The 23,447-nt window shown below is 43.5% G+C and overlaps 1 protein-coding gene and 1 long non-coding RNA gene across 2 annotated transcripts; one reads left to right on the top strand and one right to left on the bottom strand.

The window, feature by feature from the left end:
• The first annotated feature begins 10,059 nt into the window (after window positions 1-10,059).
• Window positions 10,060-23,016, top strand: LOC123520530. The gene is made up of 2 exons (XR_006679300.1): window positions 10,060-10,195; window positions 22,808-23,016. It is a non-coding gene; the product is annotated as an uncharacterized LOC123520530 (long non-coding RNA).
• Window positions 15,427-17,018, bottom strand: LOC123520526 (protein ZBED8-like). Its single transcript, XM_045282858.1, has 2 exons — window positions 16,530-17,018; window positions 15,427-16,332 (listed from the first exon to the last, which is right to left on the bottom strand). Exons 1-2 carry the CDS (start codon window positions 16,561-16,563, stop codon window positions 15,509-15,511), a joined length of 858 nt encoding a protein of 285 aa, XP_045138793.1. The 5' UTR covers window positions 16,564-17,018; the 3' UTR covers window positions 15,427-15,508.
• Window positions 23,017-23,447: the final 431 nt, after the last annotated feature.

The following is a 23,447-nucleotide window of genomic DNA, read 5'->3' as shown; positions in this document are numbered from 1 at the left end:
CATAAAACGAAAAAAGTCCCCTTGCAAGTATAAGAAAGTAAAAAAAAAAAAAAAAATAAGAAAAAAAATGAATAAAACAAAAGAAAGAAAAAAGAATTAAAATAAATAAATGTATTGAAGCCTCGTTTCTTATAAATAAAGTCAAGTTATTGGAAGCTGAAAATACAGAAGCAGGCAGGAAGTCCCGGAGTTTAGCAAAGAAAAGTGTGAATGATTGAGAGTACTGGTTACCTAACTTTTGCATTAGGGAATTGGATAGAATAGCAGAGAGAGAAAGACGAAAGCATTGTGCAGCGAAGAGGCAGGAGGAGGGGAGGCATGAAGTTAGCAAGATGAGAAGAGCAGTTAGCATGAAAATAGCGGTAGAAGATAGCAAGAGATGCAACATTTCGCCAGCATAAAAAGAGGCTAAAAACAGTCAGGCAGAGAAGAAGAGCTATTAAGACGAAAAACTTTTGATTCTACCCTATCTATCTATCTATCTACCTTTATCTATATTTATATCTATATCTATATCTATATATATATATATATATATATATATATATATATATATATATATATATATATATATATATATATATATAATACTCCGCTTAACGAACGTTCGTTTAACGAATTTCCGGTTTAGCGTACTACATAAAGTTAGACCAAAAAGTCCGCATAACGTACAACCACATCCGTTTTAGCGAATTTTCTGGGTTTTAATTTGCCGGGTGAGGGACCGAACGCGATAGCTTCGCTGTGATTGACTGGCTCCCCGCCTCTGTCTCTAGCGCTCCTGGAGCTGGATCCAAGATTCTTTAACAACGTCAGAGTAACCTCTTGCATCCATGAACGCTTGGAGGGACGGCGACAAGGTTGCTATCAGGTTGCTCTGATGTTGCTGGGAACACCACCTCTCCAGGTGGTGTTACTGTCTTATATATGCATTTATATTCACAAAACAACATTTCTATTAGCTTTTTACAAACCTTGCCCCAAGAAAGGATTGTTTTGTAATGCATAAAGTAAAATCTTACGTGGAATACCAAAAAATAAAGCAGAGATGATGAGATCGGCCACAGACGACGGAGACTCCGGCGACTTGGCCGCTTCTTCTTCTTCTTGTGACCTTTTTAGCTTGGCGTGTTGTCTTTCACCACGGTGTTAGATTTGTTTCCACTCCTCTATTGCCTGCTATAATGGATATCATATCTTAGTATTCATATATGCTCATGCCATGAGGATAACCTGGACTCCGTGGCACTGAGTGATAGTGAATTACTAATGATGTAGGAACCAATCTTGTATTACACGAACGCAATTTCTTCGTACAGACAGACACTCATACACACATGAATTTTTCTCTCACACGTAACGATCAACACTCACATTCTCAACATTATAGCGTAATGCTAAAGTTGGCAAACTTAATCAAAAGCAATACATGGGGCTGTACTTATGGAACGTTCCTAGAAACGACACAAAATTTTGCTCACATAGGAAAAATTCCTAGGTATGACTTTTGAAAGCTATGTAGGAAAATCATTTTCGGTCCTGGGTAAGATCTCCGCCTGGATCAAGATCGCTGCTACTTTGGAAAAAAAAGATGCTAAACTTTGTGTAGACACAACAGAAAAATGCAAAAATTACTTGAAATAAAGGAATTTTTCTTTATTGTTTGTTTTATCTTTTAAAAGCCATGAATACATACATATTTAATGGATGTTCTGATGTCAACATGATAGTCAATAGAATGTAAGCAAACCCACAGGCCCTATTGACCTAGCCACTGACCAGACTGACATCCTAACTTACCTCAAGGCAGCCTGCAGGCGACACTGGGACACAACGTTGACTGATGCCTTACAGCACACCTCACTGGGACACGTTAGACAGAACACAAGACACCACTAATGGACCTACTCCCCCAACCGGGCACTCAACACAGCAGTCACCAGACTGCGAATTCGCTACACCCACCTCAAGGCCCACTAGCACAGGTTGGGCATGACTGATTCCCCCCCACTGTCCTTACACAGCCTGACACCCCAGGATACCTGCTGCTGCACTGTCCTCACCACCACTCATACCGTGTGGCCCTCCTCCATTCACTACCTGCTGTTCATCCACACAGGCCAACACTGACTGACCTCCTAGGCGGCTCCACAAATTCCAATTTGGTTTTCAAGACCCTAAACCTCACCAGGACCTTCTTACATAAAACAAACCAGCTCCACCGCATATAACCTGAAAATATAACAGCAGCATTCTGCATCCTTGGGGCACTAGAGGCTGTGACGCACAGCTTGCTCGGCTCCAACAAACCATCAAGAAGAAAAAGAAGAAAGCCAGCAGGCAATGCCAGCCAGCAATGAGCAATCAGAGCCCAGAGAATGGATAACACTGCACCAGATCTGATGATTTTGAGGCTTTTGTATTGTTTGTAATAGTGAGAGAAGCAATCTTATCACCTATGGTCTCAAATTTAGTAAAGATGAGGCAATCATGTACTATTTAATTCAGCAGCAAGCCCGTGCCTACTATAATTAAATTTGTGTAAGAAAAAAAAAAACGTTCATTTTTTCTAGTTCCGCCCAACCAATGAAATTTAATATAACTTTACAAATTCCCTAGATTTAGGGATTGTCCTGGTACCGATGGCACCATCAACATGTACTGGTGTGGTTGAAGAGAAACACTGGGGGAAACTTCCCTGTGTTTATTGTAGGAATACAAAGTAGTACTGGAGACTTGGTAGCTTGGTAGCGAGCGGCCGTGGAGGCTTGAGAAGTAGCTGGTGGCCAGCGAGAAACTTGTAGTCTGTAGCAGTTAGATGAAGCTTGTAGTAAGCGTGATGATGTAGAATTACAGTCTACACACTGGAGTGTGACTGTAGACAGTAGACTGTAGAGGTAGACTGGCTGTGCAGGACAGTATAACCAGTCAAAGAAGGCAAGCGGGTTGCTGCGTTAGGAACAGATTAAGCGAGTAAGCGTGGCGTCCCTTGGGGTGGCGGAGCAATACCCAGCCCCAGCACAGGATACTCACCCCAAAAATTCCTATAATGTATAAATTACTCACCCAACCAAACCTAAGCTTGTACAACTGAACTCAATCTCCTTTTGTGCTCATATAAACACTCATATAGCATTTGACATTTAATCATTACTAATATATAAGACATCAAATTAGTAAAATTATGTACTTTTTTCAGGAGTTAAGAAACCAATAGTTCCTGTCTATATCACAGTTTAAGACAAACTTCTTGTCGTGATTGGGGATAACAGGTAGTAGACACCTACCGAAACGATAATTTACTCTCAGCGAGGTCTAATAGCACTAGTTCAGGGGGTGTTGTGAGCTTCCATTAAAGCAAGTTGTGATTTCACTGAACATTCCCCTGTGTCACAGCCTGTCCTCTAAAGACAACTCTCCTTCTTCACTCAAAACTACATGCACTTTCCACACATGTACCCTTCACTTAAAATTCAAAGGTACAAGTCGATAGACAAAGTTGGAAGAGTTTGGCCAGGCAAGGTGCAAGCACAGAAGGACAGTTTTTGAGAACAATAGGAGGGACCCCATCAGGTCCATAAGCCTTCTGAGGGTTTAGGCCAGCAAGGGCATGGAAAACATCATTACGAAGAATTTTGATTGTAAACATGAAATAGTCAGAGGGAGGAGGAGAGGGAGGGACAAGTACAGAATCGTCCAAGGTGGAGTTGTGAGCAAAAGTTTGAGAAAAGAGTTCAGCTTTAGAGACAGAAGAGATGGCAGTGGTGCCATCAGGATGAAATAAAGGAGGGAAAGATGAAGAAGTGAAGTCATTTGAGATGTTTTTGGCTAGATGCCAGAAGTCACGAGGAGAGTTTGAGTTTGAAAGATTTTGACATTTCCTATTTATGAAAGAGTGTTTGGCAAGTTGAAGAACAGACTTGGCATGATTCCGGGCAGAGATATAAAGTGCATGAGATTCAGGAGATGGAAGGTACCTTTTGTGGGCAACCTCTCTATCATGTATAGCACGAGAACAGGCTGAGTTAAACCAAGGTTTAGAAGGTTTAGGTTGAGAAAAAAAATGAGGAATGTACGCCTCCATGCCAGATACTAACACCTCTGTTATGCGTTCAGCACAAAGGGATGGGTCTCTGACACGGAAGCAATAATCATTCCAGGGAAAATCAGCATAATACCTCCTCAGGATCTAATATTCAATCTGTGAAACACCACCTCTCCTTTACTAAACCTCATCTTCTTTTCCCCACCGAAACACAGCAGTCTGAGGCTACTGACAGTAGCCCCTTCTCTATTCCTCCTACTTTCTCTATTCTCATTTACGTCCCAAAGCTGGATGTCTCGTCTATGTGCACGACAACTTAAATTGCTCTCATGCCCAAGTTCTCGAATCTTCCGAGTTTACCATCATTTGGCTTCTACTCAATAGTCACTCTAACTAAATTTATCTGTGATGTCTATCTCTCCCCTAACTCCTCTGACTATAGTAAATTCTTTGACTACTTAACTTTCGAAGTGGAGCACATTCTGTCCCTCTACCATTCCGTGGAGATCTCTATTCTTGGAGATTTCAATGTTCAATGTTCCTGGTGAACTAGCGTTCAGTTTTGCTATCCTCCGTAACCTTTAGCAACTGGTGCAACACCCTAGCCGTAGTCCTGAACGTCTTGGAGATATGACCAACATTCTTGATCTCTTCCTTACCTTTAATCCTTCTGCTTATGCTGTTAACCCTATTATCTCCGTTGGGCTCCTCCAATCACTATCTCATTTCTGTATCTTGTCCTATTTCTCCAATCCCTCCTCAAGATCCCGCAAAGCGGAGGTGTCTCTGGCGTTTTGCCTCTGCTAGTTGGGTGCTACCTGAGGAAGTTGTTACTGCCACCCATAAGGTGGTGTCGATTAAGTTGTCAAGATAGGGAAACCCTTCACGTTGACTCGAATGTGTTGTATTTTATTCCGTCAAAACCTGTAGATAACAAGGGAAAGCTATGATAACACTATGTTGTACTACATACTAATTACATCTACTGGACAGTGGTACCCAATAGAGAACTATTATTTGGTGGGGGGAACGGGAGGGAGAAAGGCCTCTCAACGAGTCGTACCTAACCCCATTCCAACACTTCCAAACAATGAGTGCTATAGTGCTTACCACTACTTAACCATGAGATCTTTTACATGCTAAATACTTATGAACAGTACAGTAAGAATACAACACAAATTAATTCCACATATTCAGTCTGCGACGATAATTACAATATAGAGTATCTTCACCACATTTACGTGTTGCGGGTCCAGTGAACTCAAACGCTAATACGGCGTGCTTGCGTATGTGTGTAACTGCTTGGCAGGAGAAATACCAGGTCACGATGTTACTCCTTTAACACCGTGATCTCTTCTGTCCGTCTCCTGTCTCAGGGTGCCATGAACGCTAGTAGACAGGACAACCTGCCATCTTGTAGGGAAGGTACACTCCTCAAGACTCAGCAATTTCCACAGTAAACATCCTCGCATCTCTTCGTTTGCCCTACAATTATCAAGTCTGTCTCTACTCTTATTCATTACTTCACTATACTTTAGTGGCGTCATAATTTCAGTTTTGCCCCTAGCATTAAAACTTTAACAAACATACAATTTATTTATGCTAGTTTCGTGTTTCCTTATCGTAGCGCAGACCTCTTTGCATGCGGCGATAATAGAAGAATTATGCTGATTTACCCTGAAATGATTACGGTTTCCGTGTCAGAGAGACATCTCTTTGTGCTGAATGCATAACAGAGGTGATAGTGTCTAGCATGGATGCGTACATACCTCATTCTTTCTCTCTCTCTCTCTTCTAAACCTTGGTTTAACACAGCCTGTTCTCGTGCAATACATGATAGAGAGGTTGCCCACAAAAGTTACTTGAGCCTTCCATCTCCTGAATCTCATGCACTTTATATTTCTGCCCAGCATCATACCAAGTCTGTTCTTCAACTTACCAAACACTCCTTCTTAAGTGGAAAATGTCAAAATCTTTCAAACTCTAACTCTCCTCATGACTTCTGGCATCTGGCCAAAAAACATCTCCAGTAACTTTACTTCTTTATCTTTCCCTCCTTCATTTCATCCTGATGGCACCACAGCCATCTCATTTGTTTCTAAAGCTGAACTCTTCTCTCAAACCTTTGCTAATAACTCAACCTTGGATGATTCTGGGCTTGTCCCTCCTCTCCTCCTCCCTCTGACTATTTCATGTCATCAATCAAAAATTTTCATAATGATGTTTTCCATGCCCTCACTGGGCTAAACCCTTGGAAGGCTTATGAACCTGATGGGGTCCCTCCTATTGTTCTCAAAAACGGTGCTTCCGTGCTTGCACCTTGCCTGGCTAAACTCTTTCAACTATACCTATCGACTTCTACCTTTTCTTCTTGCTGCCTACATTCATCCTATTCCTGTAAATGGTGACCGTTCAAATCCCTTGAACTACCATCCTATAGCTTTAATCTCTTACTTGTCTAAAGCTTAAGAGAGAGAGGAGGAGGAGGAGAGCAGAGGAGCCATGTTTTGGTTTAAGAAATGCTGATGTAGGGCCTAAGCGAAGAAAGACGCCTTGTACAAGTGGCCAGCATTGGTGACCTATGACCTCAAATGTAGGGAGACTGAGTGTCACAGTGAGGCCCGCGGGGAGAATACAGCACAGGTTCGAAGGAGGAGGACGTGTCGTTGAAGGTCTCGTGTGCAGAGAAGTTTTACCACCGCTTAAGTTTACCAGGACACCCCAGACCCGTAACGCGCAAGTGAAAGTGCTTTGAAGTTAGTGATATTTATTGGTGCACTTCAGAATATCAATAATGTCTGTGACACATTTGATGTGTGCTCGGGACAGTCAGAGACTGTGAACGAGTGCCTTTACGTAATATATATGTATTAAGGATGTACTGTTGTTTTGCTATTATTATGATGCTCAGCTTCGGATGGTGAAGAGCGAGAGAGAGATGAGTTCGACCTTCACCAAGCGAACCCTGGTGGCGGGCGGGGCAGAGCGGAGCGTGGGACGGCGGCCAGACAAGTGCGTGCGTTCGTACATGCGTCCCTGCCGCGGGGACCGCAGGCGACCCAGCGGGACGACCGCAACGGAGCACCGTCGCCCAGCAGAAACCCGGGTAGGAGTGGGACGGTTGCCACGTCGTGCCAGACATGAGTGCCCGTCCGGGTGCCATCTTATCCCCCGCCGCAAGTTTTCTCTCTCTCTCTGTCTCAACTGGTAAGTGTTAGAGCTCTCTTTCTCGTTCCTCGCCAGATTTCTCTCTCCCTCGAAGTGATAGACGTGTAGTGTTCTTCAATACGTACTGAATTAATCACACGTGACGTGTTGTGTTGTAGTGGGCTCGCGTGTCGAGGTGTACTGCCACGAAGGTGCTGGTCGCAGGCACGTGAGGGCGTGTCACAAGTTCGGTGAGCACACGAGGGTGTGTAGCGCTCTCGGCAAGCACGCGGGGTTGGGCCACGAATTCTGCAGGCGCACGGGGTGTGCTTCGGACTCGGCAGGTGCGCGGTGTGCTACGGACTCGGCAGGCGCACAAGGGTGTGCTACGGACTCAGCAGGCACACGACGGTGTGCTACGGACTCAGCAGGCACACGAGGGTGTGCTACGGACTCGAAAGCACACGAGGGTGTCACGGAGAGGATCGACTACCTAAGCCCGAAGGTACTGGTCGCAGCCACGTGAGGGCATGTTACAAGTTCGGTGAGCACACGAGGGTGTGTAGCGCGGTCGACAAGCACGCGGGGTTGGGCCATTAATTCTGCAGGCGCACGGGGGTGTGCTTCGGACTCGGCAGGCGGACGAAGGTGTGCTACGGACTTGGCAGGCGCACAAGGGTGTGCTACGGACTCAGCAGGCACACGAGGGTGTGCTACGGACTCGAAAGCACACGAGAGTGTCACGGAGAGGATCGACTACCTAAGCCCACGAGAGGCACCATCGTCGTGCCCTAACGGAGATGGCAGAGAATGAAACAGAAGCAAGCAGCCCGCCGAGTAGTGAGGAACTACCCAGTCCTCCTGAAATACAGTGGCAACGAGAGACGAGCCCCAGTGCGGCAGAGAGAACGAGCTCCCGAAGGCAAAATTGGCCAGAACAGCAGAGGGACCAAATGAAGGAAATGTATGACCATCTCATGAGTACACTGCAAGGTGTGGTGCACCGAGAATCAGCTGCGCTCTATGCTCCAGAAGCAACAGGAAGAGATCACGCAACACTGATGTCGCTGAGGCAGAACGCCAGCCACGCCATAGCGTCTGAATCGCCACTGACACAAAGGGGAGACTCGTCTCGATTCGAGACACAAGGATAGACGCCCAACCAGGGGGAGGGCGATGGGAGAAGGAACGAGCTCACTGCATCAAGTTACTTGTTACTTGTTACTTGGGGTTCAAGGCTCCGCTCCACTGCGAGGCAGCGCTCAGCAGAGCCTCCCTCAAAAGCAACTAGCATCTATAATTGTCTTTGATTTCCATGCCGTTAAAATCATAAACTTCCTTGAACAAATATGACTTCAATTTCTTTTTGAAGATATCGATCCTCGCACAACCTTTAATATCACTCGGCAGTTTATTGTAAATCCTTGGTGCGCATCTCGCAAATACTCGACATCCCATGTCAAGGTTATTTCTTGACTCATGTAGTCTGTATGGGTCTGCATCGTGTTCCTTGGTATGTGCACAAATGTATGAGTGTCAGGGGTCATTTCTTTAATTTTCGCAGTATCATATTCACTCAGCCATGTTTCAGTCAAAGCAAAAATATCCAGATTTTCATAATTAATTAAAGTTCTGATTTCTATTGTCTTGTTTCCAACTGACTGGACATTTGATAAACCACATTTCAACATAGAGCTCACAGCATTAGTAGCCATGATCTGTAATATTTCTGATCCTGTCAATCTCACTTTCCAACACAGCACAACAACTATTATTCGCCGAGTGGTCAGTATTCTGTTTCTTAAACCTCACACAGTTTATGCATTTCTTCTCTGTAGATGTGCAATCCTTGGACTTGTGGTTGCCTACACATTTAAAGCAAACGGGATGCTCATCATTTTTCTTGGCATTGCAGTTTGCCTCAGTATGACCATACCTTTGACAATGATAACAGATAAGTGCATGATACCTGTCACGAACCTGGTAAACTCCCCACTCAAGCTTAATCCTGTCCTGATGCTGATGTAACAGCTGTCTTATCATTGGATCACATTTCATGATGTAATGAACTGTGCTCCCTGCTGCTGGTTTGCAAAAAATATTCTCAATCTTTGACTCGATATCAGGAACTGCTTGAAGGTAGTCATTTCTTGCAATGATTGTATCAATGATACCCTCCTTAGTCTCTTCCTTATGGACATTACATAGCATTATCTTGGGTTTAATTTTCTGAACAGATTTAGTTGTCAACTTTTCAACATTCTCCAGTTTCTGGGCTGCCTCATTTCTCATGACTCTCATCGGCAAAATTCATCACTATATTTTTGCCATCATTAGCAAACTTTGTATAATTAATTTGCATTCCATCCAAAGCATGAGAAACTTCATTCTTCAGATTTGCTTCAGAATCTTGAGTTACCCCTACAACAAGCAGGTTCTTTTTCATCCTCCTCTTCCTCTTCACATCCTGCCAAGGCGTGGAATTTTCCGAATCAGCAGACAGCAACTCAGCAACTCCCGCCAAGCCTTCAGTTACCTCATCGACCTTGATACGTATCTCCTCCATTCTTGCCATCTTATTATCAACTATTTCCATCATCTTGTCAGCTTTAGCAGTAATGCTCTTCAAATCAGACTTAAATTCCTCAACATCATTGATGAATTTCTTCAGAGCCGACACCAAAGACTATATAAATAAACAAGACTGGAAAGCGTCAATTTACCGTGTAGCCTAGGAAAACTGGCAACTCTTCTTGTTTGCGGTTCACTCACGCGATGGCGCTGCTATTGCATCTTAAGATCAAGATCAGCACCGTTGATCCGTCTGCATGTTTACATGTGTCAACACTCAAACAAGAGGGCCCACAGCAGTGACAGGTTACATGTTCTCAAGAAATCCGCAAAAATGAACACTAGAGTGGGGCATCCATGTGTTATTTGTTGCAGGACAAAGGGCACCCACCCACACTTGGTCTTCCATCGCTTTCCTAAAGATCATGACAGGTAAGTACTGGTGTATAACATGTGGATCGTAGTATACTTGATTTGGTTGAGACCTGTACAAATCAGTATAAACCTTCATGATATTTGTTTGCTTATGCTTGCCTGCTTCTGCTATATTTGTAACAGCTTCCATTCTAAAATCTAGGCCTGTTGTTTTGGTAATTGTTTATGTTTATAATTTCCAATGAACTTATTAAACTTGCTTAGATATGTGCTTTTCCTTTCATGAGAATTCCAGATTTCTGGATAACACTTAAAAAAAATTCATTGCACTCAAAATTGGCAAATAAATAAAAATATGACTTACAAAAACATTGTGTTTGTATTTACCATTAATATGCAGAAGTAATCCATGTGTAGAGCACCAAACAGGTACAGTATGTACGCATATTACTTTCTTACTGTGCAGTACCCAACGCCAACAAAAAACACCAAACACAACAGTTACAAAACACAGGAATATTACATATTTTCAGCATACTGTTTTATCTCTTTTCAGTACATAAAGTATGCATATCAAACACTGTTCTGTATTTCCATATAAATGAAAGAAAATGAAGAATTCAACTACAAAAAACATACTCTGTGAAACTTTAATTTTTTTTCCTGATTTTAATTGTTATTTTTTTGGCCTTAAAAATCTGGATTTCTGGCCTTTTGAGAGTATTAAGAGCCGAATTAATGGAGTTTGTATGTATGTATGTATATATATATATATATATATATATATATATATATATATATATATATATATATATATATATATATATATATATATATAATCTGTAATTTGGCTTATTTGAACCAATTTGAAAATATGTAACTAAGTAGGTGACATGTAATTTACCAAAGTACATTATAAATAGAGAAAGTACACACACACACACACACACACACACACACACACACACACACACACACACAGAACAGTGGACATCTGGAATAGCTTAAGTGAAATAAGTGAAAGGGTGGTTACTGCAGCCACCATACACATCTTTAAAGACAAGCTAGATGCATAGCTATAGATATGGAGACAGGATAATGTGCCATGCTGTACAGCACAACTATAGGTAAATAAACACACACACACACACACACACACTACCAATAATGTACTGTAGTACAGTACATATTTACTTCATCCACCTGTGACCCCGTTCAAGCTCCCTTGTATCCAACTTGAGTTATAAGTATATCATAGAGATATATGTATATTGTACATGTGCGATAACTATTTATAATTAGTGAGGCGACACACACACGTGTGTGTGTGTGTGTTCACTGTTTGATCTGCTGCAGTCTCTAACGAGACAGCCAGACGTTGCCCATTACAGTGCGATCTGAGAGCTCATTATGTGTGTTTCACTGTTTGATCTGCTGCAGTCTCTGACGAGACAGCCAGACGTTACCCTACGGAACGAGCTCAGAGCTCATTGTTTCCGATCTTCTGATAGGCCTGAGACCAGGCACACACCACACACCGGGACAACAAGGTCACAACTCCTCGATTTACATCCCGCATCTACTCACTGCTAGGTGAACAGGGGCTACACGTGAAAGGAGACACACCCAAATATCTCCATCCGGCCGGGGAATCGAACCCTGGTCCTCTGGCTTGTGAAGCCAGCGCTCTAACCACTGAGCTACCGGGCATGTGTGTATGCGTGTGTGTGTGTCGACTCCCTAATTATAAATAGTTATCACACATGTACAATATACATATATCTCTATGATATACTTATAACTCAAGTTGGATACAAGGGAGCTTGAGCAGGGTCACAGGTGGATGAAGTAAATATGTACTGTACTACAGTACATTATTGGGTGTGTGTGTGTGTGTGTGTGTGTGTGTGTGTTAAGGAAGGAACTCAAAGCGATTATTCAAACTGTGGCGTTGTTTGTTTACAAAGGCGTTAGTTTGCGGTTCACTCAATGGATGGCGCTGTTATCCACTATTCTAGCCGTATCTGGCATCTTTACTGGCGACACGAATTTCTTATGGTGAATGGCAATCTTTCCAGTCTTGTTTTATCTATAGTCTTTGCCGACACCTCAATGAAGCAAACATCGCACAGATACCTCACGTTGCAGATATTTTCAGATTTAATCCCTGCCAGATTCACACATTTCGTATGAGCCCACCGGCTACACAGACAACATTTAATGAATTTTGATGGGTCTCCAGAATCAGAGTTACACTAATAACAGAACGAAGATAATAATGCTGAAATGGCATATTTCTCCGCCATCTTGGTGTCTTCCACTCCTTTTCACTTATTTTCTATCTAGCGGCAACACTTTCCATAAATGTTCTTGTTATTTTTCATCACAGGACATTCATACACTACTGTGCTCACTGAGAAGTCAGTGAGAGCCTTTTTTCATGCAATAATATGCGTGAAAAGCGGAGCACGACTACAGAACTAGCAAGTATATGCGCGCGCACCATGTGGAGTGACACTTCCACCAGGTGGAAGCGTCAACTTGAGAGCTCGGGAGCCCGCATCGGCGGCAGCAACAAATGAAAATTGGATGAAAGAAATTACCACAACCATGCAGTTCAACCAGAGGCCTGTGCCCACCTTCAAAGAAAGGACGTGCGTCGAGTATTGGACATTCAAGGACAATTTCGAGAAACACGTTCGGGCGGGCAGCATAACAGATTCACGGAAATTGGAATTGCTCATCTCAGCATACTCTGAAAAGTGCCTACCTGTAGCAGCCTCAGGAGAAATGCAGCAACAAACGCAACAAGAACGCCTAAACCAATTCACGAAACGGGCTATTGGACTCGTCATTGCTATCTCCACAGAGATGGAAGGCGAATCATGTTTTATATGCCAGGGAAACCATGAGGCGAGTGACTGCGGGAGGTTCCGCAACATGGACGTGGGGGAGCGCGTGAAGCTAATGAGGCAGGACTGCCGCTGCTTCTCCTGTTTTAGACTAGGACACTGGATAAAGAATTGTGTGCGCAGGGTTAAGTGTGGCATGAGTGGCTGCAATCAACGCCACTTAAGACTGCTACATACTGCCTGACGTAACACCGGGCGCGAGGCGCGTCCGTGGGAAGCCGCAGGTAACCAGCAAACAGTGACGAGGAGCCTCATTGATGAAATAGAAACTGAACCGCTCACGAGGGGAGACCGACGCAGACCGCTCAAAGGTACGGCGCCTTCGACTCCCCCTACCAGTGATGCTTACCGCGCAACGACTTACAAGAGAGCAAGATGGGAGGCCGAAAACACCACCCCTAACACTGAGAAAGACCCTCACCGTTGGGTCAGGGGAGAATCAACAGGGAATCAACGAGAGGAGAATTGAAAGTGGAGAACTCTCGACAGGGGATCTGACTAAATGGCATGGAACAGATTGCTCTCCCCATTATCAGAGTTAGAGTTACGAAGGGGTGGAGCGAAGAACCAGGCGTCATCACCGGAGCCCTCCTAGATTCGGGCAGTGACAGATCCTACTGTACCCGCGATCTGGCCAATCAACTGCATGCCAAGGGAAAACTGATAACGCTATCCATTGGAACCATCACGGATGAAGGAAAGGAAGTCACCACCGAAGAACTCAACTTGAAACTGACTGGTATCGGAACACGGAGGAACCGTTTTATCTCTCTCTGCAGAATACTCATAGTACCATCGCTGCCGTCCTCTCTGAAGGGCTCAATTGCTAGGAATGGAGACATATTCAGATGGCCTCACCTTCAAGACATTCCCCCAACCTGTATACCAGGGGGAGTGGACCTCCTCATAGGTCTAGACCAGTGGTTCCCAAACTTTTTCTGGTCGTTACCCACTTTTCATACATGATCCTTGTCCATGGCCCCCCCCCACAACCATAACCCGTGACTGTCTACAGTCCTACACTCATTAGGTCCATATAAAAACCACTCTAGCAAATCCTGTAATTTTATTGATTCCATTTGTTATTTTTTCTTTTATTAATTATTAATAAAGAAATTTGTATTTTGCCTTTGCTGAATCTCCTATAATTATTGAAATGGTACTAAAGAAGTAATATAATGCACATTAAAAATTCATATGTAGAGTAATTAAAATTGCATTATTGTGAAAAGCTGTTTCAGCAATAAGCAAAAAAATAAGAAACAAAGAAATTCCACTGGATTGAAAAAGTGTATTAATCCCACGCAATGTGATCTGATCTTTGAATCTTACAAATCTGATAACTTTGTAATTCTGAAATGAAATGCTATCATAGGGAGTCATAATTAACTGCCACAACCATGGCCTTCAGTGGCCACACACCCACCTCCTCCCAGACCATTTGCTTCTGAACGTTCATGCCACGTTCATGTTTCCTTCACTTTTGAATCCCCATTCCACTCAGTGTGAAGGGTGATGTTGCAGATTATCAACAAGCTTCTTGATTCTTGGTTTTGTTTCACTTAAAGCACACCGTAGGTCATGCTTCACTTCAAGTCTGTTGCGATATTTCGTTTTAATGTGGAGTAGTTGAGAGAATGCAGCCTCGCAGGAATAAGTTGATGAAAATGGTAGGAGGTGGCGAAAAGCTAAGTCACATAAGTTTGGGTATGAAGCTGCCATTGATGACCAAAATACTGTGAGAGATTCAGTTTCAAACTTCATCTTAGCTCCTGAATCCTCCTGAAGTGTCAACAGCTCAGTTTGGCCATCATCATTGTCATCAGGAATGCATGTCACTGCAGCAGTGAAGGGGGCCCTTACTAGCCGAGAAGTTAGGCTTTGGATATCTGGGAAGTATCTTTTAAACTCCCCTTCCAAGGCCTCAAGATGTTGGGTAATCAAGTTCTGCGTAGCAGCATCACACTTCTCTACAATTTCTGACACTGTCTCCAGCATTGCCAAGTTTCCCATTCCAACTTTGCGCCTCCAATTCTCCATCTTACGAATGAAAGCTTTGATTTTGTCCACAAAATCGATTATCAAGCTTCCTTTCCCTTGGAGTTCCAGGTTCAGTGTGTTCAACTGTCTAAATATGTCAACAAGATAGGCTAGCCGTATTTCGAAGCTATCTGCAGACCATGCTGACAGCAAATCTTGCTTGTTCTGTATTCTGAGAAAGAGGCTGATCTCTTCTCTGAGCTCAAATACACGTTGAACTACATTTCCTTTTGATAGCCAGCGAACTGCTGTATGAAATAGGAGGGTCTCATGAGCTGCATCCATATCTTGGCAGAGTCTCTTGAAAAGGCGTGTGTTAAGAGCACTACCTTTACAAAGTTAACTGTCTTTATAATTGTATTCAGAGTGTCCTGTAATTCTGAGGGTAGCGTTTTTGATGCAAGAGCTTGCCTGTGGATCATGCAGTGAAGAGGGATAGCATTTGGTGCTTTTGTATAACTCTTGTAACAAAACCTGACTGAGAACCCAACATGGCTGGAGCCCCGTCTGTGCATATCCCACAAAGATTGCCCCAGTCAAGACCTTCAGATTCAAAGAATTCTGTAAGTTTCTGCATTACATCTTCACCTTTTGTAGATTGTTCAAGAGGCTCACAAAACAAGAATTCCTCCTTCAGATCCTCATCATGAACATACCTTACAAAAGCCAGGAGTTGTGAGCAGGACTGGACGTCAGTGGACTCATCGAGTTGAATACTGAATAATCCAGCTCTTTTGATTTCCTGTATCACCTGCTCTCTGATGTCATCAGATATTTGGGAGATTCGGCGTTGCACTGTATTATTTGAGAGTGAAATAGCATTCAGCTTTTCAGCACTTTTCTCACCCAAAACAAGCTTTACCATTGTTTTGGCACATGGCAAAATTAATTCCTCCCCAATTGTGTGAGGCTTCTTTTTCTTTGCTATTTCAAGGGCTACAAGAAATGATGCCTCCACTACGGCAGCATTTTGTTGATGAAAGGAACCACTGGCATCAAGTCGCTGTCTCTTCATGTTCAATTCTTGTCGACTAAAGAAGGAACGATCTTTGCCAACATGTTGAGGATGCTTGGTTTCCAGATGTAATCTAAGCTTACTGGGCCTTAGTGATTCAGCTGTGAGTATTTTGTGACAAATCACACACTGAGGCTTCACTACACCTTTATCAGTGATGCTTGTAAATCCAAAATCCAGGTAGTTGTCATCATAGTTGCGTTTCTTATTAGAAGCCATCACTGTACCTGCAATGCACAAACAAAAAACTGCTATTTCTAACACCGCAAACATATGTCATCACCCATGATTAGAATAATAAAATGATAAATATGAGGTAGAAAGGAAGTTAGATTTAACGTTACAAAAAAGTTATAGAATGTGCATAAATACAGCAGATATTATTTACCTTCTTAATATACTTCATGATGCAGGGCTTACTTACCATTAAAGTGGTATTGATGTTGGCTTAAGTTCATATAATACTGAAGTATTCACAGGTGGGAGGAAACTGATTATATGGGGAGGCACACACGGTGATCAATGTTGTAACTGTGAATGTCTGGTTAACTGAATAATATGAACATCCTTGCTGATACGTAAGATTCAAGACCAGGTTATCATACAGAATACACAGCTTAGGAAGCCTTAGATTAGAATTATGTTGAGTTAAAATTATCTTGCTTCCCTAATACATCCCCATGTCTTGTTTTATGTCAAGAACACAGAATCAGATAAAAAGAAAAAAAGGGACGTATTACCCATGTGTCTGGCAGCAAGGCATTGCACAAACCTGTACTGAACCTGTAAGTTCCCTCCACTGGCTACCTACCCGCTAAACTCCTTTGGTTTTATTTATGCATAGCCTCAGATTATGGCCCCCTACATTCTGCTATATGGCCCCCCAGGGGGCCATGGCCCCCAGTTTGGGAACCACTGGTCTAGACACATCACAAGCCCTACTACCTTTGGAAATAAAAGCTGGAGGAGATGGAGAGCCGTTTGCAACACACAATCTCCTCGGCTGGACCGTCAATGGGCCTATAAAATTTAAAGATGGGGAGGCAATTAGAGCAACGAACGTGCGCACTACAGGGATGACAGTGATAGCACAGAGGCAACAGAGTGCGATTCGGTATGGTTCCATTCTAAGAAGCGACTTCTCGCTTCATTGTGGAGAAACTATCTCGATGGAAGACCGAGGGGTAATAGAATTATGGTCATCAACCGCGCAGTAAGTAGATCGGCATTGTCAACTGTCCATCCCATTCAGATACAAGGAACTAGGCCTACCGGATAATCTGAAACTCGCAGAACAACGGCTTATATAACTCAGAAGACGCCTGATGAGAGATCAGCCTTATGTCTCCGTTACCAAAGGGAAATGAAACGCTTGATGGACGAGGGACACGCGGAACGCGCATCGCACTTGGACTCTCCGCCAGCAGCCGGAATAGTCTGGTATCTGCCACATCATACAGTATTAAACCCCAAGAAACCGGAGAAAGTAAGAATAGTGTTCGATTGCGCAGCGACGTATATGTCGACTTCATTGAATGATCAAGTAATGCAAGGGCCAGATTTTAACAATGACCTGTTGGGCGTCTTGCTCAGATTTCGACAAGATCGAGTGGCCATAATGGCGGACATTGAGGCAATGTTCCATCAAATTTTAGTACCACGAGAACACCGAGACGCTCTTCGATTTCTGTGGTGGCTGGGTGGAGAACTGTCTGAACCTCCTGAGACATACAGAATGAAAGTGCATCTGTTTGGAGGAGTCTGGAGCCCGTCGTGTGCAGCATACGCCCTACAGCGAACATTCCAAGATCACGGCTGAGACCTCCATGAGGCGATCACGAAGGCCAATCGAAACTTTTACGAGGACGACTTCTTACTTTCAGTGAACTCCATGAGCAAAGCGACAATTGTTGTACACCGCTTGAGAGATCTTTTGCATAAAGGGGGCTTCAGACTCACGAAGTGGGCCTGCAACTACAGCAAAGTACTACAAACTATCCCACTGAAGGAGAGGGCAACGGCAGTGAAAGAAATCCCGCTGACGGACAAACTTCTAACCGAAAGAACTTTGGGTATCCTGTGGGACTTAGAGAGGGATCAACTTGCAGTACAGGTTCATATCCCAACCAGACCAGAGACAAAACTTGGCCTCCTCAGTATGATTGGCTCCCTTTATGATCCGCTCGGCATCCTTGCTCCATGCATCATCAGAGTCAAAATGATCTTTCAAGAATAATGCAGGCGTGGAACAGGATGGGCCCCTAGCCAACGAGTCAAAGTAAGCATGGAGAAGGTGGTTGAGAGGTTTACCTCACCTTAAGGACATAAGGATTCCACGTTGTTACCAACATGACATTGAGGGCACCGCTACTGATATCCAACTGCATCACTTCAGCGATGTGTCTCAGCGAGCGTATGGTGCTGTATCTTATTTGAGACTGACAGACATGATGGAGTTACACCGTGTTGCCTTTGTATATGGCAAGGCCAAACTGGCCCCCCTGAAACAACTAACCATACCTAGACTAGAACTGTGTGCAGCAGTATTAGCTACAAAGGCGGACGAGCGACTACGAAAGGAACTCGACCTGTCCGTGTCACAGTCAGTGTTCTGGACAGACAGCACCACTGCCTTGAGATACATACGAAACACTGAAAGGCGCTTCCATACATTCGTGGTGAATCGCATTGCTGTCATACATGATCCAGATCAGTGGAGATATGTGAGCTCGGGACTCAACCCCGCAAATGACGCTAGTCGCGGTTTGCGTGGCGATGAGCTTGGAGGGTGTAGTAGGTGAACCACCCTTTCTATTGCTCGACAAAAATTAGTGGCCAGTGGAAGGCGTGACAAGGGAAGGACTTCCAAGCGATGACCCAGAAGTAAAAAGGGAAACTGGAACCCTGATGACATCCGCTACCCAGAAGGAAGAAACCCTAGACAAACTGTGGGACAGATACTCCTTATGGTATCGACTACTGAAAGGGACTACATGGCTGAGGAGGTTCATAACATGGCGGGGCAACAAGGAAAGGGGCTCCTGACAGGAGAAATTTCTGTCAACAGAGGAGATGGAAGCAACGAGGTATGCAGTACTGAAGTGTGTGCAACGAAGATACTTTCCTGAAGAACTGAAAGCACTACAATGGGGACAGCGGCTGAGAAAGAGCCCGATAAGACCGTTGGAGCCCTTTCTAGACGCGGAAGGCTTGATCAGGGTAAGCGGCCGGTTGAAGAGAGCTGGCCTTCAGCAAGATCGATTGAATCCCATTCTCTTACCCAAAGAAAGTAAGATCACGGAACTCATAGTGAGGGAAACACATAAAACCAAGGCCGAACACTTGGAAAGGGAATACACACTCTCTAGAATACACGAAACCTACTGGATCCCAAACTGCCGTAGGGTGCTGAACCGACTATTACGCACTTGCGTAATCTGCCGGCGTAACAATTGGAAACCTAATAAGTGACGACCAGCTGACTTACCAGAAGTCCAGGTGAAGTCAGGCGCACTGACATTCCCATACTCTGGAGTCGATTGTTTCGGTCCATTTATGGTGAAGCAAGGGAGGGCCCGGGTAAAAAGAGGGGGCTGCATCTTTGTCTGCCTGACTATTAGGGCCGTCCACCTAGAAGTTCTTGCAACACTAAGTACTGACTCATTTATTGCAGCCCTTATGAGATTCGCAGCTAGAAGAGGACTGCCAAAACACATCCGTTCGGACAATGGGACCAACATGATCGGCGCATGCCGAGAACTACGTGATGCAGTCATCAGTTGGAGTAAGGATGATAAAGTTAAAGAGACACTCTTGGTGAACCGGGTAGAGTGGCAATTCAACCCTCCAAGAGGTTCACAAATGGGCGGTGTGTGGGAACGACAAATCTGCACCGTGAAAAGGGTTATTCAGGCGATAGTAGGCTCTCTACTGATGGATGATGAGCGTCTTCATACTCTACTCTGCGAAGTAGAAACGGTCATCAATGGTAGACCACTCACCCCTTCATCGAACAACCCAAATGATCTTGAAGAACTAACGCCTCGTCACCTCTTGAGAATGAACTCTAACAGCTTCCCCACTGAAGGCAAACCGACGTTGGGAGACGCGTATCGGAGGCAATGGAAACACGCTCAGTATATAGCAGACCAATTCTGGAAGAGGTGGACTCGAGAGTACCTCCCCACCCTGAGGAAACGGCAAGGAACATTCAAATCAGGACACAGCCTCCAGCGAGGAGACATGGTCATCATTGCTGAACCGTCTCTACCATAAAACAAGTTGTTAGGATTGGTTATAGAAGCCATGCCGAGTGAAGATGGTGAAGTTCGCAAGGTGAGGGTGAAAACGAAGAGCTCAACACTTGTTCGCCCGGTTACGAAGCTGTATTGGCTAGAAGGAGTTGGAGATGATAAATTAGGGCTTAGTTTCGAGTGAAACTCGACAGGGGGAGTGTTACCGCTACCACCAGAGAGAGAGAGAGAGAGAGAGAGAGAGAGAGAGAGAGAGAGAGAGAGAGGAGGAGGAGAGCAGAGGAGCCATGTTTTGGTTTAAGAAATGCTGATGTAGGGCCTAAGCGAAGAAAGACACCTTGTACAAGTGGCCAGCATCGGTGACCTATGACCTCATATGTAGGGAGACTGGGTGTCACAGTGAGGCCCGCGGGAGAATACAGCACAGGTCCGAAGGAGGAGGACGTGTCGTTGAAGGTCTCGTGTGCAGAGAAGTTTACCACCGCTTAAGTTTACCAGGACACCCCAGACCCGTAACACGTAAGTGAAAGTGCTTTGAAGTTAGTGATACTTATTGGTGCACTTCAGAATATTAATAATATCTGTGACACATTTGATATGTGCTCGGACAGTCAGAGACTGTGAACGAGTGCCTTTACGTAATATATATGTATTAAGGATGTACTGTTGTTTTGCTATTATTATGATGCTCAGTTTCGGATGGTGAAGAGCGAGAGAGATGAGTTCGACCTTCATCAAGTGAAGGGCTCTTCTCTCTCTTACTTATTTCACTGGAGGGGCGTGAGTATTGCTAGTTACTGAAATTACCGATGTTAAGGTGAATGTTTGTTTCTAGGTTTCGACCAAATATACCAATTGCGTCGACGTGAGGGTCTTATTATCCTGATCATCATCATCATCATACCGTCTCCTGCAGCGGTAACACCACCCTACATCTTTCCACATGATGGTCACTCCTTTCAGAGATGACCAACCCTTCAGGAAGTCAACATATCACGCAGGAACGCCACAGAACGCCTAACTTCTGATCTTTCTAAGATTTCCAATTGGGGCAGAGAAAAAAGTTTCAATTCCTCAAAAACTCAATTCCTCCATCTATCAACTCGACACAACCTTCCAGACAACTATCCCCTCTTCTTCTATGACCTCAAATGTACGTCTTCCTCTTCCACACTGAATCTTAAATCAACTTCACATCTCATCTCTTGCTAAAACAGCTTTTATGAAGTTAGGCGTTCTGAGGCGTCTCTGCTAGTTTTTCTCGACCCTCTAACTGCTAACTCTGTACAAGGGCCTTATCCGCCTGCCCCTGCATGCAGTACTCTTTGCATGTTTAGGGGGATTCCACTCACACAGTTTTATTAGATAGGGTGGAATCAAAAGCTTTTCGTCTCATCAACACCCCTCCTCCGACTGACTGTCATCAGCCTCTGTCTCACCGCCGAAATGGTGCATCTCTTTCTATCTTCTATCACTATTTTCATGCTAACTGTTCTACTGATCTTGCTAACTGCATGCCTCCCTTCCTCCTGCAGACTCGGTGCACAAGGCTTTCTTCTTTCTCTCATCCCTATTCTGTCCAACTCTCTTACGCAAGAGTTAACCAGTCCTTTCTCTCGTAAACTCTTGAATTCCTTCCCTGCATCTGTATTTCAGTCTTCCTACGATTTGACTTTTTTTAAGAGGGAGGTATCATGACATTTGTTCCTTAATTTTGGCTAACTCTTTACTTTTCTTTTAGGGAACCAGCACTCAAGCAAGCCTTTTTTTAAATATCATTTTGCCCTTGGCTGGCTTCGCTCCTGCATAAAAAAAAAAAAAAAAAAAAATCAGGTGTTGAAAAAGCCAGTGACTGGGAACAACCAACAGCTGTTATCAATGTTCCTGTATGGTAGATTTTGTTGTTGTTGTTGTTTAGGGATATCAGTTTACTACTATACATTGATATTTGAAATTCATCATACTTATCATCTTATATATAAACACTTTTTTTTTTTCCATCTTTCTACTAACTAACATATTGATGGTCTTCCTAATTTGCAGTATATTGAAGATTTATATTTCTTGTTTATTTTTTTACACATTTTATTTGCAGTATATTGAAGATGATGGTGGTAGAGATTTACATTTCTTGTTTATTTTTTTTACATATTTTATTTTCATATTTGACCAAATGATTTCACTGAAATGCAAAAGATAAAAAAAAAATAATTGTATAGATACGCATTAACACATTAGTCTTGGAAGTGCAAATTTGTAAACTTAATACCAAGGTTTATTAAAGACATACAGCCAGTTCCTGTGTTATGGTTAATTCGGTCCTTGTATGGTTGTATTACAGTCAATCATTATTAAGTGTAGGGGTTAACTAATACACACCTGTATATTATAACAAAAATGTGCTCTCCTAAGTATCAAAGAACATTCAATATCTTTCTCTCTCCCACAGTTAGTATAGTGAGCAATGGCAGGAAAGCCAGAACATCGAGCTGCTGCAGAGGGACAACAACTTCCAGTGCACCCATCCTCTGCATCATTGCAGGATCTTGCCAAAGTGACATATGAGGAGTTTCATCACCTGTCTGAGAAAGAAAATTAGATAGGGTTCAGTATGTTGATACGCAATACAACCTAGCTCAAATATTAAAAAAGTAATTATCTCCCATCTCTTTCAATGACATTATACTATTCTATTTACATTTTGTATGGAAACCGTGGCATAGTAATAAGGGGCAGGCAGGGCAAATGCCTCGAGTGGTTCATTTCTCAGTGGGCAGCACAAGCGAGGCTACTGAGAATATTAGTGTTCAGACTGTTATTTTAGACTTTGCAACATTGAAGGCATACAAAATATTGATTTAAAGTTTATGTATGTATAGTATAAAACATGCAGAGGAAGGTCGGGTAAGACGGAACCCCCTTCTAAATCCAAGCATAAATGGAGGGTTTCAAAACTTTTCTCCTAGATTTCCTTCACGTCTCCCAACAATGGCATCATCACTACCAGTAGGCACTAAGTTTCCCTTGCGCTTCACAGGGAAAAAAATGTCATTTTATGCAGTGCTAATGTTATACGTACAAGGTAAAAC

This window comes from Portunus trituberculatus, chromosome 7, assembly GCF_017591435.1.
Source record: "Portunus trituberculatus isolate SZX2019 chromosome 7, ASM1759143v1, whole genome shotgun sequence".
Lineage (NCBI taxonomy): Eukaryota > Metazoa > Arthropoda > Malacostraca > Decapoda > Portunidae > Portunus > Portunus trituberculatus.
Note: the sequence above shows the minus strand (reverse complement) of the source record. Positions and strands in the feature narration are given on the sequence as shown.